This window comes from Lingula anatina, chromosome 4 (assembly GCF_051362555.1).
Source record: "Lingula anatina isolate TDL-2025a chromosome 4, LinAna3.0, whole genome shotgun sequence".
Lineage (NCBI taxonomy): Eukaryota > Metazoa > Brachiopoda > Lingulata > Lingulida > Lingulidae > Lingula > Lingula anatina.
In genome coordinates this window covers 11,945,184-11,968,629 of record NC_141770.1, presented here as the reverse complement: position 1 = coordinate 11,968,629, position 23,446 = coordinate 11,945,184, and the positions used below count along the sequence as shown (strand labels likewise).

General features: G+C 35.1%; 3 protein-coding genes across 4 annotated transcripts; 2 read left to right on the top strand and 1 right to left on the bottom strand.

The window, feature by feature from the left end:
• The first annotated feature begins 1,014 nt into the window (after positions 1–1,014).
• Positions 1,015–8,751, top strand: LOC106174717 (uncharacterized). 2 transcript variants are annotated; one of them, XM_013556383.2, is made up of 8 exons: positions 1,015–1,186; positions 1,872–2,110; positions 2,777–2,909; positions 3,150–3,275; positions 3,692–3,838; positions 5,033–5,104; positions 6,158–6,349; positions 6,748–8,751. In XM_013556383.2, exons 1-8 carry the CDS (start codon positions 1,096–1,098, stop codon positions 6,825–6,827), a joined length of 1,080 nt encoding a protein of 359 aa, XP_013411837.2. In that variant the 5' UTR covers positions 1,015–1,095; the 3' UTR covers positions 6,828–8,751. The 2 variants fall into 2 exon arrangements, with proteins under 2 accessions (XP_013411837.2, XP_013411840.2); XM_013556386.2 differs by lacking the exon at positions 5,033–5,104.
• A 61-nt stretch (positions 8,752–8,812) lies between these two features.
• Positions 8,813–11,938, bottom strand: LOC106174715 (lysine-specific demethylase 8). Its single transcript, XM_013556382.2, has 2 exons — positions 11,788–11,938; positions 8,813–10,623 (listed from the first exon to the last, which is right to left on the bottom strand). The coding sequence occupies exon 2, from the start codon at positions 10,615–10,617 to the stop codon at positions 9,247–9,249; it is 1,371 nt and encodes a 456-aa protein (XP_013411836.2). The 5' UTR covers positions 10,618–10,623; positions 11,788–11,938; the 3' UTR covers positions 8,813–9,246.
• A 454-nt stretch (positions 11,939–12,392) lies between these two features.
• LOC106174714 (serine/threonine-protein kinase Nek11) lies at positions 12,393–21,144 on the top strand. The gene is made up of 15 exons (XM_013556381.2): positions 12,393–12,568; positions 13,014–13,179; positions 13,473–13,591; positions 13,915–13,944; positions 14,443–14,604; positions 15,053–15,202; positions 15,563–15,641; positions 15,870–15,961; positions 16,405–16,533; positions 16,751–16,826; positions 17,143–17,248; positions 17,578–17,757; positions 18,319–18,501; positions 18,839–18,923; positions 19,186–21,144. The coding sequence occupies exons 1-15, from the start codon at positions 12,393–12,395 to the stop codon at positions 19,388–19,390; spliced, it is 1,938 nt and encodes a 645-aa protein (XP_013411835.2). The 3' UTR covers positions 19,391–21,144.
• The last annotated feature ends 2,302 nt before the right edge of the window (positions 21,145–23,446 follow it).

Here is a 23,446-nt window from a genome sequence, read left to right as displayed (position 1 = left end):
ATCCAAGATTATTTGAAGAGGGGGGAGGGGAGGGGGAGTCCGGAACGACAGACCTCGGATGCGAAGCCGACCATCGACCCCTTGCAGGGTGTGGGGTTTGGGGCCTGCTCAAGGACCCCGAAAATTTTTTGGTTTGCTGGAGAGCAAACAGTGCCCAGGTTTAGAACTATGATTTAGCTATCAAAATTCTAATTTCAGGAGGGGAATATTGGTGTGATATATTTTTCAGAAAACGAAGGGGGGGGGGGGTCAGGAGCCCCCTGACACCCCCTCTAAATCCGCCACTGTAGGGGGTAATTAATTATCGTTTAGCAGCTTCAGTATGTGTGCCAGTCATTTAAGCCGCTTAAGCTGAAAGCAATTTAGCGAGAAACCTCTCGGAGATCGGTATGGAAACCCAGTCTCAGTCTTATTGCCGCGATTCTGTCCTTCTCTTTTACCGACCCGTTGTAGCATACGTGGGATATACATAAACATTAAACAAACCTTTACAGCCAATATGTCTGCCTTTTAAAAATAAATGAAGTGTATTAAATGTCATCTGCCCGGTCTGACGCGTCCTTGGTCTGAGCAGGGAATTATATCGGATATAATTCCCTGGTCTGAGCAAAGTTTCCACACTATCATAAAAGGGTCACCCGATTAGTCTTTTCCCTCGGATATTAGTTTTGAAAGAAAAGGATTTTTGCGCCTTTTTCACTAAGGCGAATAGCGAAGAGACATCAAGCTCTACCGATGTTCCCGAGGGCCGTTGGGAGTGGACATCCTCACTCCAAAAGTCGGCCAAAAGTGTTCATCCTAAATTCAAAAGAATTCTGAAAGAAGACTGGTATAAGACATTAAGTGGCAATAGACCCACCGTAAAACCATGCCTCACTGTGAATCCAAAAAGACACCTTTTTTAGGCTTCCAAAACCTATTTGCAGCATGAAGATCTATTTAGTTAACGTAACTTGAACAAATCGTTTTTCTGCAAATGGGGCTCATCTTGGTTCTAGAGTTAGCATCGGCGTGTATTAAATATCCTCCTCACCGAAGGACAATATTGATTATTTGCTGTTTTCATGCTGCGTAAAATTTTCTTACGAGATCGAAATGGATGGCTTTGCATATTCATTAGTAATATATTTATTTGTCATGATAATATTCTGTCAAGATGTTGTGAGCGGAGCACGGTCTAGTTTGTGTAAGTTAAATTCTCTCTCTCTCTCTCTGCGTCTAGACTCAAGGTGCGACAAAATTTTTACAGTCAGTAATTTTAAAGGGTGTTTTTTTCCTAAAAAAGTGTATCTTTTTACTCTTTTGACAAACGACAGAGAACCAAGAACAAATTTTAGTTCAAATTCTTTTCTTTCCATTTGGTCGGCGTTACTAGTACAGTAGGTATATCAGAAAAAAAAAATATGTGCCATATTAACACAAATTATATCTTCTCAAAGATTCTGTCCAGAACGTTATACTTTTGAAATTATATCTAAAATTAAAAGAGCCTTAAAAACATACTTCGCCTTCATCAATTTTCATGGGTGCCTCTATATTCCTAAGGTTCACTGGCCCAAAGGTCCATTGGTGCGAAAAATCGAATGCACACACCTGTGATGGACTTAACTTTATTACCAATACACTATACACTTTGTTAGGATTATTGAACCTTTGGACCATTTAACTTTCAGACTACTGTTACGGCCCCAATGGCACCTCTATAATGATCTACCAACCCTACATAATAATCTGAGAACAATGGTCTTATCATGGAACATTCCACTGATGCCACTCTCGGGTATCAAATGCTAACTGGGTGTATCTTTTTTTTTAATAAAAAGGAGGAGTGCAAATCATATAACTATAGTCTGCTGTCTTCTGTACTTCAGATCAGATGCCTAGGAGCCAGTACTGCAGCAGTAGGAGCTACAACATGTACAGAGAGATAGATGGTGCTCAGATAACCAGCGCCAGAAACCCTCTGTACCAAACATCCTCTTGTGATATGACTTTCAAGGCAGATGACAGTGGATTTGCAGTGGACTTCAAATATTTCAATAGTTCAGACTGCAAAAGTACTCTCACTCTTTTTACAGCGGATAGTAGATATAGCAACAGGTTGCAGAAGGTAAAAACCTTACAGGCCTATACTTCTTCTGTGTGCATGGCCATGTTTACTCTATGAGCTCATTCTCAATGAAACTATCATTCTATGTAGATTGATCCAATTCCGAGGGGATTCTTGCTTAATGCAATCAGATAAATACCCCTCCTCCTGGCATTGAATAGAATACAGAAAAGTTAGTGATTATATGAGTATGTTGGAAACAAGAGCAGGATTGGTCTATCTCAGTGGGGTTTCTTGCTTAGGCATAGTCAGTGTAGTCAGCTTAATTGTCTGGCTATGCCCCTTTACAAGGCAAAGTGGACAACATGATGGACCACAAAGTTTTCATGACCTAGGTACTTTAAGTTACGGGCAGGCGTGCCAGACATTTAAGCTGCTTAAACTGAATGCAATTTCTCGAGCATCCCCGAGGAGTTAGATCAATCCAGCTTGTATCATAGGTTTATGGGAACTCTGATTTCACTTTATGCTGTTAAAGACCTTGATATGACACTAACCCCAACATCTCGATATATTTCTACTTGTTGCACAATCATATGAATAATCACACTATTACTTTTTTATATTTTGGACTGAGCTACATGTATGTTTCTAAAATATATATTTTTTGTTCATTTGCTTAGAGAATAATTCACTGAATTGCCATGATATTTATTTATTTTTCAGTTAGAATTAACTTGTAACTCTCGAAAGCCTGAGTACTTAAAATTCCAAATGCGGTATCTCACTCTGAGATATGTCAGCAGGGGTGGCACACAAGACATGCAGTTTAAAGTTGTACTGACCAGCTACAGAACTAGTGAGTAGCTCTGCATGATCTTTTCTCCCTCATTGTAATTGGTTCTCAAATTTCGTCTTTGTTTAATCACCAATTTATCTTTTTTTTTTTTGCATTTTGGTGAAAATGTGGATTTTATTGACAAATGGAGATTTGAACATTGTTTCTTTCTTTCTTCATGTTTATTTTTGCATTTATTTTAAGTTTACTCAGTCTAGTTAATTTATGTTATATATATGCACAATTTGCTTACAATTCCAGGCTTTACATGTTCAGGTTTTCGGTGCTCAAATGGTCTGTGTATTGACCGTGACCTCAAATGCGATGGGGTGGAAAATTGCCCTGATGGCGGGGACGAAGTGGGAAACTGCGGGAGATATTATAGTGGTATGTTTCATGTGAACATAGAAGATTTATTGGTGGTACATTTAACAGAGGAGATGTGGTGGTATGTTTAATGTGAACATAGAAGAATTACTTCTCAGTAATGCTGTGAATTCAGATTTTTAGAAATGTCTTTTAATGTTACAGTATTATTTTGTTACACTATAAATGTTTGTTTTTGTACCTTTGAAATTTTATGGAATTGTCCTGTTTTGAAACGGGGATGAATAAAATGTTATAGTCTGTATGCATGTACACAGATTGCCTCACTCAAATCTTCATAAAAATCAACCAAACATGGTTCCAACATGTCTGAGTTAACACAGTCTACTATATTTTCCCAAATTAGTTCTATTTAGTCCTGGTCACAATATTTTATTGTAAGAATGAGATCACTTCCTTTCATGTGTTCACTCTAGCAACCAGGACCGTGTCGTGGGGTGCATACCTTGGAGGGTTCATTTGTTTGGCTGTGATAATTGCCATCATAGTGGCTGTCATAGTGGTCAGAAGGCGTCGCATGGCGAGAAGAGGACACACACATGTCACTGTTAACACACCCTTAGGTATGTGATATGGTATCGCTCAGAATGCCAAAATATTATTTGGACTAAAATCTCCCCATCACTGTCAATACACCCTTGGGTAAGTTACTGGCTTGTCTTACAGTGCAAAAAGAAAAATAAATAAATAATAAGAAAAGTAATAATTATTATGATTTGAACTGCACCCCCCCCCCCCCCCCCACCAATAGAACTTAAACTAGGGCTGTTCACATTAGTCTGAAATAATTGAACTTGAATGACATACAGTGTAGATACTGATGATTATAACCAAGCCAGTACAATATCTTAGAAAGGAGGCTCATACATGTATCAAGAGTGTAAGCAAACAGCAGGTTTCAGTTTTCTCAGTGGATGAAAGATTTCAACTTTGGACCCACAATCAACAATACAATTGAACCACTCTGTTGATTCACTGTGTTCAACTGTTGGATGCATTCAGCAATGTATCCACCCTTAAGATTAATTATTTAACCCGAGGTTAGCTAGTATGCCTCTTTTCACACATGCTCTGCCTGTTCTACGTATATCTTGTCCAACCAACACACTTTTATGAATAAAGAAACATTGAAGGAAGGGGAAATTGACTAGAGGCAGGTTGGCAGATTTAAACCAACCTGAAGAACTTTAAAAAATTTAATATTTTAAACATTTTAAATGTTTAAAAAAAAATGAACTTTCATGTCATGACTGTTTCTTTTAGTTCATACTTCAATTTGTCAATGTGTTTGTGGGTGTGTGGGACAGCTGGGCATGGGGCTCATTGTATACTTGACTATGTGTCTTGCAAATTCCTTTAATTGTATTTTGTTACTCATTTTTATCACTGAAGGACTTTTGTGGTTTGTTGTTTTACTATTGCTGGTCAATACTTGTGTATCAGCATGTACATGTACATCATTTAAGTGTGTTTATAGATATTGCTGTTTTTAAATTGTCTTTTGATGTTTTTGATAGGCCTATGTAATAAATACTAATCAGAATTAGAAATGTGTACTTAGATTAGTATTTGAATGTTTTTCAACTTCCACTGTTTGCTTTATTTGTCATTTCAGCAGCATGCATGTGAGGCATGTTTTTTTAGATTGACTTATGTCTTGTGAATAATATTCTACCCTGTCAATATAAAATATTTAGAATTGACATTTGGCTGATTTGCCCATATTATTTAAAATCTATTGCTTGACTTGTATATAGGCAGCAATGCTCCAGAGACCATGGACCCTCTAATGGGTCCTCCTCACCTGTATGGGGGGCAACAACCACCAGGTAAACTCAGCAGAAAACGCTAAGCTCTGTGTTCTTGTTTTAAACAGAAAATGACAATGAATGAATGATTTATGTCTTATACCTGAGCTTTATATAGTGTACACAGGCACTTTTGCTTTACTTAATAGTATGTGGTGTGTTTTGTGTGTGTTGTTATCTCCTTTATATGCCCAATTCAGCTGATGGTACATAACCAGGAGGTGGTACTGCCTCTCTGATCCTCTAGTATTATTAAGTTGGTCTCCTCTCATTCATTTATCCATTGTCATTGATTTGTTAAAAACATTTGGCTGTTATCCATTTTACTCTCTGTTAATTGCCTGCACTTCAAGAAATCTGATAGATGAGAAAAGCATGTATTGGATTGCCCTGATAACTGCACATAATATTCTGATATGCTGTTTGTTCAATGCAAATGTTCAATGCAATTTGCGAGTGTGCAAACATCAGACATGATTTTTTTTTTTTTTTTTTTTTTGCTTTAAATCAGAAATCCACCTTTTCTTTCACATTAGCAGATTTCTGACTAAAGCAGTCCCCGGCCCCTTGGTTTTAAGCATAATTATAAGGCCAGTGAGCCATTTCCCCCTTCTTTTTTTATTGCAACCCCAAATCATGTCTGAAAGTGCTTGTTGGGTTTTTGACGTGATTCATGTTTGCATAGAAATGCCTGAAACCTTTAAGTTTCCCACAGGCTACAGCAAGATGTCTCTAAGCTTTTTAGTTGTAAGCTCATTCATGGTGGCAAGAATAGAATCAGCACACTACTTTTTTGTAGAGCTTGAACAGTTGCCAGCACAGCAGTAGCCCACCTTATTTGACCTGATTGAATGGAGTGAAGCTTTAAATAGAAATATGTTAGAAATATTTCCTAAAATGTATGGTTTTAGTGTGAGCTTTTCTTGTTTGACCAGATTCTTGTTTGCTATATGTTCCTCATTTAGCATGTCCAAGTTGTGGACTGCATGATGTTGACATTGGCTTGAAAACCATAATATGTGGATGTATATTGTTTGTTTATTCGTCTAATTAACATGTGTAATTTTCTTTTAGCACCTGCCCCAGGGGTCTATGTGCCTCCGCCCCAGGGATATCCACAGCAACCCCCACCCCAAGGATATCCACAGCAACCCCCACCCCAGGGATATCCACAGCAACCCCCACCCCCTGGATATCCACCTCCACAAGGGTATCCACCACCACAAGGATATCCATCCCAGGGATATCCACCCCAGCCACCAGCAGGTTGGTATAATTTCAATTATTCCACAATCAGAAGTTGTACATGTACAATTAACTTTTACACCAAAATTTGCATCTTCTAGTACTTCAACTCAAGGTACGGTAGTGACTCGATCTTTTCATTAGGGAAAAATTGTGAATTTTACAAAATCTTATGTGGTATTTTTTAAGTCATCAATTCTTGAACATTCCTAATGAATTATATGGAGCAACAAACTGAAAAGCAGGCTACTGTACCTTGTATTTTATACAGAAAAAGCAACACAATGCTACATGAAAAAGTATTTTTAATGATTTCAAAATTATGTAATCTGAAAGGTTGATAAACTCTAAAAAGTACTTATCCATACTATCTTTCTGTCACAATTATTACTGGTGTTAATTTCTAATATCTTTTCAAGGAGGCTACCCTGCACCATACCCACCTCCACCGGGACAAGTGGGATATAATGCTGGGACTGATCAGGTCAACATACAGTAGTGGGATATAATACTGGGACTGATCAGGTCAACATACAGTAGTGGGATATAATACTGGGACTGATCAGGTCAACATACTGTGCGGAACATAAAAGATCAGGTCTTATAAACAAATTAGCCACTTGCGAACTAAAGCCTCAGAGTTGCGAACATTAACACCATATGAATGACTCCAATCACGATTCCATGGCCCGCCGGATGTTCATGCTCACAAATCTGTAACAACAATTATGGTTATGAAGTCTGAAAGATGAAATAATCTCATTCAACATATTTTAGTTGTCATTCCCCTTGGACTGAACTGGAGGCTTTTACTGGCTTGTCCACCCCTTAAACCCATCAAGCTATGATGATCCCTTGTTCCCGTCAACATCTGTTCTCAACAATGAAGGAATATATCACGTTAGAACTGCATGATGTTTACTGGGAAACAACACCACTGTTAAGAAGAGTGAGCTACGTGTACATATATATTTTTTTCATCAAAATCAAATTAAAGCAAGCATAATATTTCAACCCTGGAACCTGTATTTGAAAGCCTTTGTTGCCTTATAACTTCTCATGTTATATGTCTCTATACTGCTATTTCTCTGTCTCCAGTTACAGGTAAACTGTAGAAAAGACTGTGTTTTCAAGTCTTAAGTAAGCTTACAGTGGCTTCATGTACCAAGGGTTTTAACTCCCTCAGGACATAAGAGCATCTCCACCTTCATCACGTTTTATAATAAAAAAATCTGGTGCACTGAAGATGCCAATTTTTTTGCTCTGGTAATAAATTATGAACCATTGAATATACAACTCATCACCTGAAGCTGCCCTAGTCATGGATATTGACACATTTCTCTGGCAACTTACTGAAATTGATGAAGTCATTAATGTTTGCAAGGTTTTATGATTTAGGAGAATAGCATTACAATGTGCTCTACTTAGTGACGAACAGTGGTTTTTTTTAAATTTTTTAAAAGAGTATTTGTATGTTATATTTAATAGATATGTATGTTCTAGTCTTACTTCGTATATATCATTACTAGTACATGGTATCTATGAGCTTTGCAAGTTTGCCAAAATTGGTAAATGACAAAATTCTCAAATGTGTTTTTTGTCAGGTTTTATTATTATTATTAATATTTATAACTGTGTAATTTGTTGTATTACCTTCCATTTAACTATACAAATATGTACATACCACAGTATGTGTCATTTTTTCATGACATATTTTTCTCTTTTGTTTTTGTGCCAAAAAAAAATTACTTCTGACATGTATGATCTGCTTTTTTCAAAAGATGCATTTTATAGGTTTGTGCAACAAAATCAGTTTTTTACATTCTCATGTCACCAGAAACATGATCAAACGAGTCAAACATGTCATACAACTGATCAGAAGTATATAGAAATACTTTGATGCTGATAGTTGGATAATGTGTGAGTGTAGCATTTTTTGATGTCAGGGCTACTGCTATTTCTGTATCATCTGTGATGTGTGTGATTTATTCTTTGATGTAGTGTTCTTGTAAGTCAGGATCATTGAGTGATGATTTACAACATGGGACTTGCAAGTCCTTGGACATTTACCCTTTGAAATTTGAAATCATGATTTCACAATTATAATTCACCTAAAAGAGTGGTATACAAGTAGGTGTTAAAGGAATTGTTCAGTTAGCGGTCAGTAGGTATTAAACCCTTGTTAGGTCATTTTGAGTGACAGTAATAGGAATGGAAAATGATCAACGGTTTATTCATGGAAGTAACAGTGTCATATTCACTTTCCAATAAGGCCATGAAATCACAGAATATATATAATGCATGCATTTAGGGTTGAAATAGCATTTGTTTGAATCTTTTTCACGTTTTTAAATATGCATATGTTTTACTACTGTATGCAATGTATTTTTAAGTCTTCAGTCAAATAAATGTATTGACCATTTTATGATGTCCTGTGAAAATGTTTTCCTCTTTGCTATTTTATGTATCACTCTAATGAAACACTTTCAATATATGTTTCCATTTATTATCAAAAGATTTGACATTGCAAGTGAAAATGAGCAAATTTTAGAACACCAAACGCAAAAAAAAAAAAAAGAGAAAAAAATTCTTGTTGTCTTATAAAAATAAAAATTGTCTGAAAATGTGCTGCCAACTGCTCTAGAAATGTCTATTGTAGTTTGGCACTCCTTAAAGGCAAACAATGTACATCAGGCACTTACAGAGCGAATAATAAGAATAGCAATAACATAATAAAATTAAAAAATAAGCCTTAATCATCAAAGTTAATTGTATTCAAAGGTGTTAAGAAAATTACAAATTTTAAACCCATTTTTGAGATCTAAATTTCTGTTTTAACCATTGCAAATGGAATTCTCCAGAATCTTCATCATAAAGTGACTCAAAAATAATTACTTAGATTTAAAAAGAAACTGAAATCATTTCCACCAAAAACTAACAGAGAAGCTCAATGTAAGAGACCTCACATAATGCCAACACTTAGGAGGGATATACAACATTTCCCCTGGGTGTAGCACACATTCCATGGGGGTGGCCTGACTGACCAGGGGGTAATTCTCCAGATCTGGATTTTCAGCATCGACCCGACTCGTATTCCTGAGCATTCCTTCATGAGGATACAAATACAGGGTGTCGTCCACTGAGTACAACTTGAGGTACTTGTGGCCCACAACTTGAGCCAGGAGGTTATGTTTTGGATCCTGGTGGAGAGGAGACACCGTCCCAGCTGGTCCAAACCAGGCATTTACATCAACATCCTCATTCCCATCCTCTTCCTCATCATCCTGGTTACTATCACCTTGGTTACTGTTACTTAGACAACAATAGGTTGGAATGCTGATATCCCTCTGTAGTTCTGGGATTTGATCGAATAACTGGTGCTGGGCTAAATACCCTACACCATTCTGTTGAGAATTTTTACTGGGGTTTTCGATAAAGTTTTCTATAAAATTTTGCAAAGTTATCAAAGTCTCTGACCATGACTCATCTGTGTATTTTGATCCTATTTCCACTGGAACAGTTCTGCAACCGGCTACTTTTTTCAAGTAATCCAGTGTCCACTTGTGGTCATTGAAAGCTGGCCAATAGTCGATGGCATCTGTTACGATCACAGGAGTTTCTGTTTCCATGTGATGTGAACTGAAATACTCAAGCGAAGGGCAGCTTATTCTCAATATGGCGTTCTCTTCACTTATATCAGGTTCTTTATACAGTTTCATCTTCTTATGATTTTTTGTGTTGTCCTCGGCATCAACATTTGCTTCTTCACACGTGACTGTTTTGTTCATCTTTTCTACATTATGTGACTCTAATACAGTCAAAGCACTGGCCAGTCGTCTAAGTATATTATCTAATACAGGGGCACCCATTAACAATCCCATATCGCAAATATTAATGGCAGTCTGATATGATCCTGTTAACCCATCTCCAGTCCTTGTACATGTACTTTCAATATGTGTTAATATCTCACACAAACATTTAAATAAAGAGCAGTAGGTATATGAATGCCTCCAATTAATGTCAACATCTTTCCAATGTCCAGTATGAAGCATCTCCCAGGCCATATTTAATAGAGCATTGCTGGAGTCACTACACTGTCTTGTCTTGCCGTCGTACAGCAACAAAGCGCACTGCTGAAGTTTGTACGAGTAGGCTTCACCAAGAACATCTGTGTCTAAGTTGCCAAGTCCTAATGAGGCGATGTCTTTGGGGATCTTATCTTGGACGCTAGGTGGAAGTTGGTGAAATATGTGGTCATCTTTAAATGATTTCCCTGCTTTGCTGGACATAGTCAACTGTCAAAAAGAAAAAAAAAGTTTTTTTTTCTACAGAATGATAAATATTAGTTGCATAAATACCAATGAACGATCAGTAGAATTAAGAAATTTCATTTTATTGGTGATTTATTTGGTGTCACTTATACAATGTAAAGCTAATTCCCATAGACACCATATCAGTCTTTGTACCAGTAGATGGATCCAACTTGATCTGCGGGGATTCTCACTGAGTGCAATCAGCCTAACTGAATGGCATGCCTCTTCCTCCTGGTGTTGAGTAGAATAGAGAACAGCTGGTGACTATACCAGTATGTTAGAAACAAGAAGAGGTGTGTCATTCAGTTAAACTCATTGCACTCAGCAAGTCTCCCTTGTTTGATCGATCTACATGTACAGTACAGTACGGGTACACATACCTATGGTGAGTATGGGAAGGAGCATATAAATCCATTAAGTTTAATTAGATATGTCGTTCAAAGTAAAAAAGGGCATGTCACCCTCTGTACATACATATTGCATTATTGTTACCTCCGCCAAGGAGGTTATGTTTTAAGTCCTGTTTGTCCGTGTTTGTTTGTTTGTTTGTCATCAACATAACTCAAAAAGTTATGGACTGATTTTGATGAAATTTTCAGGAACTGTCAGAAGTGGGCCAAGGAAGAGATTAGTTTTTGGTGGTGATCCGGATCAATAATCAATCAATATTCAATAATAAAAATAAATCGCTGCCTTGGCGGAGGTCTGCACTCTCGGAGTGCTTTTCTAATCTAGTCTAGTATTTTTTCATGTACTAGTACTAGTATAACTGGAATTTTTTTCAATGCATACATGTATTAATCAAAAAGAAATAGTAGGTGATAAATGCAATCAGTATTTTTTCATCTTATCATTTTGATACAGGGAATGAATACTCGCATACTGTCATATACATCCCCTTTTCTATATAATGGCATCAAGTGTTAATGCAATGGTTTAAATTTTAAAAGAATTAACAATTGGGGATGGTGAAGAAGCTCTGAATTTTGAAACTGAGGAAACTTTATTGTCGCATCAACTTTCAAGTTCATCTGCTTGCACACTGCACATTGATTTCGTGGTGCCTCTGTGCCGGTGTAATTTTGATTTTTAACATATTATATTTTTTAATATATTATCTGAGTCAACATGTTTTACAAAACGTACCTGGAAGGCAGTGACACACGACTAGCAACACGTTTGACCTAGTTTATTGAACTAGGTCAAAGACACACAGACGGAAATAACAGGTGCGCGTGCGTAGTTTATCAGTCGTCCAGGTGAATGGAAACTTTCTTGACCATGCGTCTGTGATTTTCTTCACAAGAGTACAATTTAAGTGCCACAAAGGTCACGTTACTTACCCAGAGTGGCCAAACGAAGGCTCAGATGGAGTAGATCCTGCAAAACAGAAATATGGCAGAAGAAATGAAATAGTTAAGGGCTTGGAACGTAACCGGGGTTTGTTTTTTGCTACTGAACTTTCCCCGCTTGAGTCGTGACTCAAGTTCAGTGTTGCAGGCTCCAGGGATCGAAGCCTGCAAACTCTGTAAATATGTCACTGTGATCAAAAGAGTTGAAAAACTCTGTATCCGTCCTTTGTATAGTGCCTGTTGTCTTTTTGGTGTTAAGAATCCCTCCCACGACTAAGACAATCACTTCATTTTTAGCTTAAAGACTTTCTATTTGGGGGACATTTTAATGCAATCATTTTATAAATACAAGAAGGAAGTATTTCTAAAGGAGCTAATTTTTAACGGAACAATCAAAAGATGCCATTACCAAAGAAGATTCCAAGAGGACGCCGCAGTAGTAAAGAGGAGGAGGAAGAGAAAAGAATTCTTGCCAATCGATATCAGGTGGAGAGAAAACTTGGGAGTGGAAATTTTGGCACTGCCTTTTTGGTGAAAGATCTGAAGTGCAAAGATCCTAAAGATCCAGAACAATGGTAAGAGCTGGAGCACCATTTCGCTATTTGACGATATAATCTGGGGCTTTATGGCCGTCATGCCTGCCAGTGTGATAAATATATACTAGTTACATACTGTGGTACAGTATATCAAGCTTATTCATGTACAAACACCACTGTGTCTACATATTATAGAGATGCCATGACATGTGTCACCAGAGGAGAGTCTTGCATGTTTCTTGCTACTGCAATAACTTGCAATTGGAAGCAATGTTGCATTTTGCTTCAAAATCATTCTCCTAATTAGCAGGTCATGTTAGTAACTGGGTTTGATAGGAATATTCCTCATGTTTATTTTAAAATTAATTAATAATTTTGACAATGTTATAAACTACATACAAGCATGTATCATCTAGAGGACTGACAAATACTAATTTAAAGCTAACAAATGTGCTCATGTAGATTTTTTTTCCATATATTCCAGGAAAGTAATGAAGGAAATCCCTGTGGGAGACCTACAGCCTGACGAGACAGTGGACGCCATGCACGAGGCCAACCTGCTCTCCAAGCTTGATCACCCCAGTATTGTCAAGTTTTATGACAGCTTTCTGGACGGGGAATTCTTCTGTATTGTTACAGAGTACTGTGATGTAAGAAAGCACTTGTATCTGTTATATATTGATGGAAGTGATTGAATATGAAGCATTTGTTAGATATATTGATAGGTTCCCTTCAACATACTGACTTGAGGACATTGGCATAGTGCATGGCTGATTTAAGGTGTATTTTGTGAATTTTTTTTTCTACTACTGATTTTCCTGGAGTCAAACACTGGATTTATGAGTTGCATATTAATTAAGCAATGGTTTTGTATTGCAGCCATTTTCTCAATTGAGCAAAATGTTGCATTTTATTAGTTATAATGCATATGATTGCATTGCAGGGTGGCGACTTAGAAGATCAAATCATAAAATATCGTAAAGAGGGTAAAGCTTTGGATGAGATTCTAGTAATGGATTGGTTTGTTCAGCTTTTATTGGCAGTGCAATATATGCACTCAAGGTAATTTTATTTTTTCTTAAAGAAATAATTCTGTACTTGTTCTTGAAAACAAAGTGATATTATACCCTTGATTCAGAGCTTATGAAATGTCATGGAAATTAATGGTTTTCTTTGGTATGTGTATCACATCCTTGTTTTCACAAATGTTGTTATTATTTCTAATGAGAGGATAGATTATTTTTTGCTGCCTGGTTAAGACTTTTGTTAAGGAAACACTCAAACAATCAGTCATACTTGAAATACTGTCTATCAAAATGAAACACTAAAACAGACTGTTACAATATTGTTCCCATACTTGTTTGTTGTTATTCTTTTTTTGTTAGACGGGTACTGCACAGAGATTTAAAAACAAGGTGAGTTAGTAAAAGTACATAGAAAAGTTTTTGTTTTGAAGTTATGAATATATGATGGTATACATAAGTACTGATTGGAAGTAAATTATTGAAATAGTTGTAGAAAAGAGAACATAGCTTTTGCATGAATAAGTAAAGATAATTATCGGTTATATTCCACCAGGTGGAAGTACCTGTTGTGCTCTTCTTCTTTTGACTTACTAGTAAGAAAGAAAACAAAACTTTGCAATATCAAACTTATATAGACTGAGACCTAAATTTTTCACAAAATTCTGAAGATTTAAAATGTTCCTTTTTTTTTGTAAAAAAAAAGCATTAATTATTTGTTTATAATTTTGCTATTATCCTTTGATATGCTGAGGAATATGGCTCCATGTATTCATCCATAATTATGCAGTGAGCATATAAACTATAAAATTCATTTAGCCTGTAACAGTAAGAATTAGTTACAGTTCCAAGATTTACTTATGCATTTGTCCATAATATTATCTTCTTCAGAAATATATTTTTGAGAAACAACATGGTAAAGATTGGCGACTTTGGTATATCGCGGATTCTCATGGGTACATCTGACATGGCGTCTACATTCACAGGAACTCCGTACTACATGAGCCCCGAGGTGCTGAAACATGAAGGCTACAACTCAAAGTCGGATGTATGGTAAACCACATAAAATGAAAGCTAATTTGTTTCAGGTCTTGAGCATGAAGGATATTTCTAAGCCCAACTGTACGCCCCCTTAAACTAAAAATGCACTTCTGTTACAATAAAACAAAATGTCAATATGTCAATAGTATTAATATCAATAAAATGAAAATATAAATTATCTAATAACTCAACTAGAGCTGCATCAAGTAGCAACTATAGTTAAGTTGTATGGCAAGAATGACAGAATTATAAGCAACACTTGCTTAATAATGAAATGCCGCATATAGAAATAATTTTAACTGAATCCAGTACTATTGAATGTTATACCATCATTTTAATTTCAGTTTTTGGTCATCTGTATCTGAAGGCCGTATAGTGTTCTCATTTAGTTGTCAGGTTAATTGGCTGTGTCTTATATGAAACAAAAAAGGTATTGCTGTAAATTCATGGTCTTTTTCAGGTCTATTGGCTGTATCTTGTATGAACTATGTGCCTTACAACATGCATTTGAGGGGCAAAGTTTAATGGGGGTGATGTATAAGATAGTAGAGGGCACTTCGCCCCAGCTACCAGACAAATACTGCAAGGAGCTACAGGGGGTTCTTAAACAGTAAGTTGGTCTTGTTCATTAAATATTATATTATATTATATTATATTATATTATATTATATTATATTATATTATATTATATTATATTATATTATATTATATTATATTATATTATATTATATTATATTATATTATATTATATTATATTATATTATATTATATTATATTATATTATATTATATTATATTATCAGTGGCAGAAATGCGGTATGTATGCTATTTTTCTTGCTGTGTTACTTATCTCTCCAATGAAAAAAAGTGTCATAGTAGCAAATTGTTTTCAAAGTTTTCACAGTCATGCAGTAAATTTTTTCATGTTAATTTTGTCCCTTTTCACCTTCATGTTTTTAATTGTCTTTCAGAATGCTTGTTAAAGAACCAGAAAAAAGACCCTCTGCAACAGAGCTCACCAAGGTCCCATTTGTACACAGGCACATAGAGGTATTGAAGCTTGTTCATTTTTCTTGATATTGAAACACACTTAAGGAAAAACTTAACAGTTTTCCTTATAGGAACTTTTATTAACCAATCTCCACTTTTAATACTTAAGTCTTTTTTCCATACTTTGAAATTGATGATTTATGTGAAAATATGTATTCATTTCTGATTACTCTATTATTTCACCAATGTCAAGATTTAAAAAATATATGGTAATTTCCTTTATTTCAGAAATTAAAAAACACTATACAGGTTAAGCACAAGAAAGACATGCAAGAGAAGGAGGGTCACAGGAAGGAAGCTGAAGAAATAGACAATTTGTTGTGAGTATAAAGTTTTTGAGAATGATTTGTTTACAATACAAGGAATGAGAGAGAAATCTCCCTATCTGCATTCATTTGCCTGCCAATCTAAACATTGTGCTGATTGTGAAATTGATAAAGATTATATCTGGAAAGTTAACGAATTATAAATAAAAATACCATGGCAATGTATTTTAAGAACCCAAGTGACACAATTGGAAACTTTCAAGAATAGAGCTTCTATATTTAACAAATTTTCTTTTTATGATTTGTATAAAGATTTTAGAAAGTTACTGAATTTTACAAGCAATAATCTGGGGAGGGGAAATGCTGCTATATTCTAGGCAGGGTAGGATTTTCATCCCTAGTAGCATTTAGTGTTGCCATCTGAAATCATTACGATAAGTAGAGTAATTTATTACATATCAGCAGGCACGTGCATAATCAAAAATCATTTATTTTAGGAGAAAAAAGACACATTTGCAAACACTCCGGGACTCGGAAGAGGATGTAAAGTGGAAAAATCTATCACCAAGAGAAAGAATGAGGATAAGAAAACAGCAGAAGGCAGACGAGGAAAAGAAAAAATTAGAGTAGGTTTTGTTTGTTGTGTTGCTTTGAAAGTCTTACAATTATGCTAATTCACAAAATTATTTGAAATAAAAATCATTCTTGATTATTATCAGACCTTCCCAGCTGTACATATTATTAATGAATTGTACGTGAATGATGTACTAGAAAATATGTGAATAATGAATGTATACATTAAAGAATCTTATATGTAAGTTAAGAGCATCATTACCTTTATAGAGAGGCTGTTCGGCAGAGCTACGAAGAAACTCAACTAAAGAAAGACCAAATTAAATCTAGTTTTCTAACATCAAATGTGAGTATGCACTAGCACACCTACAGTTATACTAATATTGAGAAATTGATCTTTTTTTTTCATATTGAAGCAAGCTTTTTAGTAAATTTATAATTGTCTTTCAACTTTGACAAAAACAAAAAAAAATGACATAAAAATTTCAAACTTTGAAGCTTGATGTGCACCAAATACTGATCTCAATATTTATCTACACATTTTAGTCCCTTCTATACAGCAATATGCTTACTGTCTTTTTGTGAATTCGTGCTTTTAAGGAAAAAAAGTATTTGTTGTTGTCTGGATAATGACTAATTAATAAGATATGCTGGCATTTCAGGCGGGAGCCTTGCTAGGAGGGAGAGCTACGAGACCCAACAATGTCCAGGTACATCAGCTGCGATCAGCGGACATTGCCTATAACAGTAGACCCCAGACTGCGCCAGGTGAGGTAGAACACACGGGCAAGCATGCACACATCTTTGTGCACTCGCTGATCAACATGCTGTGTACACATGCACACTACACTCACTCACAGCCACATTTTTTGCGAACACACTCATTTACACGCATGCATTCACTAAATTTTGGACTAAAGCTCTTTTAGATTTTTTTGTAAAGTTGTAACACTTTATCGCTCATTTAAGTTTTCACAGTCCCAGAAAGTATTTATATTATTGATACAATGAGCAATAAAGGAATTTGATATGTCATCATCATATGCAGATTTTAACAATCAGTCAGATTAAACACCTTTGTGTTTTTGTGATTTTAGAGACACAAAGAGAAGAAAAAGAGGAAGAATTCGACGTAGCAGAAGCCATGTTGAATCCGGGCGCCCAAACCATGGTCCCTAAGCAGCTACATGTCATAGTGGAGGATGAACGTCCCATTACTCCAATGAAGGATAAGCTGGTCTATGACATAAAGAATTCCTCTCTGGACTGGAAAGATGGTAGGGCAGTACTAGTATGTCAGTATTAAAATAAGTGTAGTTGTTGCTGTTTTTAATCTTTTTCTAAACCTACTGTGACTTCAGCTCTTAACTGACAGGATTAGCAACATGACAATCACAGCACTAAAAATGCATAGTTTTATTGTCTAACATTTTATCAAATTTACAATTATAACACCTGTAAACAATGGGAGTCTGTCCTGTATTATATGTAGATTAGGCTAAGATGTGTGGAGTTGACAACTGTGGACTGATAATTCACCTGATGATTCAGATGAAGACCTCATAAGGAGAATACAGTGCTTTCATAATTATCTCTTGATAGGCATTTTAACTCCAGAAATACATCAGAAAACTCGTATACATGATATCTCAACATGGGATATAATAATTTCCGTGTTAACTTTCTAGACCAGTTGTGACATGTCCACAAGAATAAATCTTGTCAAGCAAACGTGGTGTTATGTATATTACATAATAATATCAACACACAATGTAGCTGTACTTTTAAAATAGAAAATAGGTTTTCCATCACCAATTACTCAGCTTCCTCTCCCCCAGGAATTCCAGATCAACCTGCAGCAGCAGATACGTTTTATTCTCAGTACGAAGACTTCGAGGACCTGGAGGAGGTGGACGAAGAAATTGAGGGAGAGGCAGAAGATGAAGATGAGCTAGGGCAGACGGCAGAGGATGTGGAGCATTTGATAGGATATATGGAGAATGCCTTAGATACTACTGCAGGTTATAACCTCCATATACTTCATAGTTGCACTTTGTTTCATTTAAACAAATTAATGGACACTTTTTAGTAATATCTAATTTTCCTTTAGAGTTTTTCTTTTCGTTGTGTATTACATTTGTGAGAATACTTTAAACTATAAATTACCTTTATCTGCACACTTTTTGTTTTTTTCACTATTTGTTTTTTTCTTTTTTTGTTTGTTTGTTTGTTTGTTCGCTTGTTTTTTGTTTTTTTTTTCTTTTACGTGGGTAATGCAAAAACTAAAAAAACTAAAAGTTTGTGGAAAATGTGACATCACCTGTAAACAAAGACTAATATTTTAATTTTAACTTTCAGAGAAGAGTGTGACATTTGCTGATGATTCTGTTGCTGGAGCTTTTGGTCCAGTTGTGAGAGATGTTAAGATAAAAAATTTAAGAATGTATCCTTTTTATGAAAAGATTTATATGTATATGAATAACCCATTTATATATATATGAATCCTTTTAAACATCACATCTTTGTAAAAATTTAGGTGTTTGTCAGCTTTTCCCTCTCCTTCATGCAGTTATAAACATTTTGTAAATTTGAAATACACTTCCATGTATTATTTATATAATAATGACTACTGTAAAAGTTTTTCTATTAATGATTTTATAAATTAAATTTGATTGAATTTTATGTTATCCTTAACTTAACAACAGGGATTGTGAAAAGAAATTAGGAAAGAATGCCTTCCAGAAAGCCTACAACTACCTGAAGTCTGCCAGGTTTGGAGATATGGCAGGGACTGTGGACGAAAACGAAATTATCGCTGGACTGAGACAATATGTGAAAAACCCAAGTGATTGCTTCCTGGTAGACCAGTTGCTTTTCCTTGAGGAGCAAGCAAAAGTTGCCAAAATGTGATTTAGTGATTGTGATGTACTTGGTGTTATTATACTGTGTACTGGCATGCAGCTCAATTATTATTATTATTTTTTATTTTCATTTATTTATTTATTTTTTTGTTCTGGAGCATATGCCCACTTTTGGTCGTTCTGCTGTATTTGTCCCCTCTGTTATACATTTTCTGTCCTCAGAATTTTTTTTTTTTTTTTGTCTTTTTGATTCCAACAATATATATATATATATGTCAAAGGCCCGGACCAAATCTAGTCCCGTGCATAAAAGGCCCAGACCCCATGTTTATTACGCCCTGGCTGGGCCCATTCTTTATGGTGTCCTTGCATTGTTAACAGCATAATGGGCAAGTAAAATGACCAAGTTAATTGACCAAGTTAATTGGCCAAGCTGCCAGTTTGTTTGTATGGCATTGCAGGAGATGTCTTAGATCTAGGCACAAATGAAGCCCACCTTTAATTTAACATTTCTTTAGTAAATGTTACTAAATCAATCGACATGTCTTTTCTTTAAACATTAAACATCTTTAAAAGAATCATCCTCTGATGTATTTTACAAATCACAGGTAATGAAATACAAGTATATCTCATTTGCCACACCTGTAAGTATCATAATATGTGCCTTGATCTAAGTCATCCCCTGCACATGCCATACAAACAAACCGGCAGCTTGGCCAATTAACTTGGTCATTTAACTTGCCCATTATGCTGTTATAACAATGCAAAGACACCATAAAGAATGGGCCCAGCCAGGGTATAATAAACATGGAGCCTTGGCCTTTTATGCATAGGACTAGATTTGATCTGGGCCTTTGACATATATATATATTAGGTAATTGAAATTTCTATTACAAAATTGGCAAAAATGAAAGTGCCAAATAGATTTAATATGGAGGATAAAGACACTTCAGAGGGAGAAAACAAACTGCCATGAAATGGTCCTTTGCAAATTTGATATTGCTGTGACATAAGGAGATCCTGCACCCTAGGAGGGAGTGGGCAGTTTAAGCATTCCAGCCTATACAGAGGAAGGTATCCCATTTATACTGACACTCGGGGTGACTTATGTGAATTCAATCAGTTTCAGCATGGCATATTTTTGAAAGCATAATAAGTCAGATGAAATCCAATTGTAGCATAGACTACGAAATTAATACTAATGCTTCTAGTTAGGAAGTATTTTTTTGTTTCCATGACAACATGAATAGGTCGTTTTCAGTCAAAGGCTGCCAAGAATGTGGCACTTTATGACTGTTTAATTAAAGTGCCATGGAAAGCTGTCATAACAATATTATGGATATCAGATAATTATTTGAAATGGCGGGTTCAACACTGATTTTTAATTTTTATTTTTAAGAGTGATCACTGAAGAATCTCGCAAAGTAATTATCTGATCAAGATCATTTTAATTGTAGAAATAGTACTATTATCAATATAACAAAGAAATGAGGCTGTATATCCTAACAAAGTTTGCATGCTTTATCTATATTGTTTCTCACGCCAAGGAGATAATACCTACAGTATTCAGTATGAAGTAATAAAAGCAAAAGTATTTTTTGAAGCATCAAAGGTTAAAATCAAACTCCTACTGTTTGAATCTGAGCTGAAAGTGTTTCAGTTGAAACACCCTTGGAATTTTTATGATATATTGATTTCTGTTTCAGGTCTAGAAAAATTTCTCTGTATTATAATTTCCCCCCGTTTTATAAGAACAATGTCTTATAAGTTTCTCAAGAGAAAAATCTTAGACCTATGAATTCATGTGCTGTTGCCGTTTTTACATATTGAACTGTAAAGATACATGTAAATCAAGAAAAAATAATGTTCATATATTTGTATGAAGAGAAATGTATTTGCTTCGAATGATGGAGAAATCATGGAAATAATCATATAAATATTATATGACAATTACGCTAAGCTGTGGATTTCGTTATAGCACAGACTTCTCCGCCAACATGCACTGGGCAATTGGGAGATTCTTTGCATTCAAGAAGGATGTTTCAAAGTATTTTTTAACTCTTGTGATGTTATGGGTGATGGTTTGAAGGTTTAATGAAAAGAATATAAATATTAATTTCACTCAAGTACATGTAACTTAAGTCAAAAGCAGACGGTAACATCTTTAATCAAATATAAATTATTAGTACCAGGGTATTACACGAGGCAAATATTTTTAATCCACGTGCAAAAAAAAAAAAATAAATAAATAAATAAAAATAAATAAATAAATAAATAAATAAAAATAAAAAAATCTCGGGTAGCAGAAAAAGAATTTAAAATTAATTCTTTTGAAACACTGGTGGCATTTGATCGCGTTTAGCGGGATTAATTTACACTAGCCGAAACCGTCACATCGATAATTGAACCGTGATAAGAAATAAGTATACACGATTTATAAAATCTCTTTATATACTATATTCTGTGTGAACGTTTAATTTCACACTTTCCTTAGTCAAAGATTTTGTGACTAACATTAAAAAATAAAAAACGGGACTGAGTGGGAATGGAAGCCACTCCGTGTTGGGGAACCAAGGACGTTACCACTGGGTCAAACAAATCCTGCTATCTGATCATGATGTAGTGTTTCTAATAATAATAAAAAATGATAAATTTATTTTAAGTCTAAAATCCATTTAAAATGTTCAGTAGACTTTACATAAAATATCATAAATAATACTACATAAAATATCATAAATAAAATCAAGGTAAAACAGCCATTATTCCATACAATTAAATGCAATTAATACAAGATTTATAAAACCAATTAAGAGTTAATCAAAATATTTCCTAAAAAGGTATGTTTTGAGTTCTTTTTTAAAATGTTTGGTAGACTGAATTGCTCGGATTTCCAGCGGTAATAGATTCCTTTCCTTTGGACCTGCAGCTTTAAAAGATGTATCACCGTAGGTTTTTAATCGCATTTTTACTGGGTTGAGTAGCAATTGGTCTACAGACCGCAGATTTCGCATTGGAACATAGTGACTGACTAATTTGATGTAGATTGGTGCCAATCCATAAAAAGCATCGTGAGTAAAAACTAAAAATTTGAATAAAATTCTGGCTTGTAGAGGTAGCCAGTGTAAACTTTTTAAAACTGGGGAGATGTGTATACTTGTGGATGTCCGAGTTAATAATCTGGCCGAAATATTTTGAATGCGCTGCAGTCTAGCAATTTGTTTCTTTGGACAACCGTATAAAATGGAGTTGCAGCAATCTAATCGAGATGTAACTAAACCATTTATAACTGTGGCTGCAGTAGAGTCAGACAACTGATTGCGAATTGCACTTATGTTCCTCATGTTAAAAACCGCTGACCTGCATACACTGGCAATATGTTTGTTCATACAAAGTGATCCATCTAAAAATACACCAAGATTTTTTGCATAAGGTTTTGGGTTAATAATACTTGATCCAATTTTGAGCTGAATTTGTTGTGCTATCATACGATTATGTGGCTGACTTATTACCAAAAGTTCAGACTTTCCATCGTTAATGTTCAACTTATTACTAATCAGCCACCCGCGAAGATCATCAATACATTCAGACAATATATCAATAGATTCATTTGGATTTTCTAGATTGCAACAAGTAAAAATCTGTGTGTCATCAGCATAAATATGATAGCCAACGTTATGATGTCTTAGTATACATGCCAAAAACAAGAGGTCCTAGAACACTGCCTTGTGGCACACCAAAAGCTATCTCTGAAACATTTGATAATATTTGATAAGTACTACAGGGTAGTTTACTATACAATATTAAATACATAATAATAATATAGTTTACAACTGTTGCATAAATCAGCAATTTAGCTACATTCTTAACTGTCATCTTCATTCCTTTTGATTTGCTAGTCATAAAACACTTGACAAGTAACCAAAAAGGATTTTACTAGTAATCATGGAATGACAATTAACAATGCACTTTCGACGCTCTTTGCATGAAGCATTTGGTGTACACAGAACATCTTATACTGTTGGGTATAGTGTGATGCGTTGATTCCCATTCTTTTTGTCTCCTGAAAATGGAATTTAAAAGTTTTGCAAAAGCACTCTCTGATATC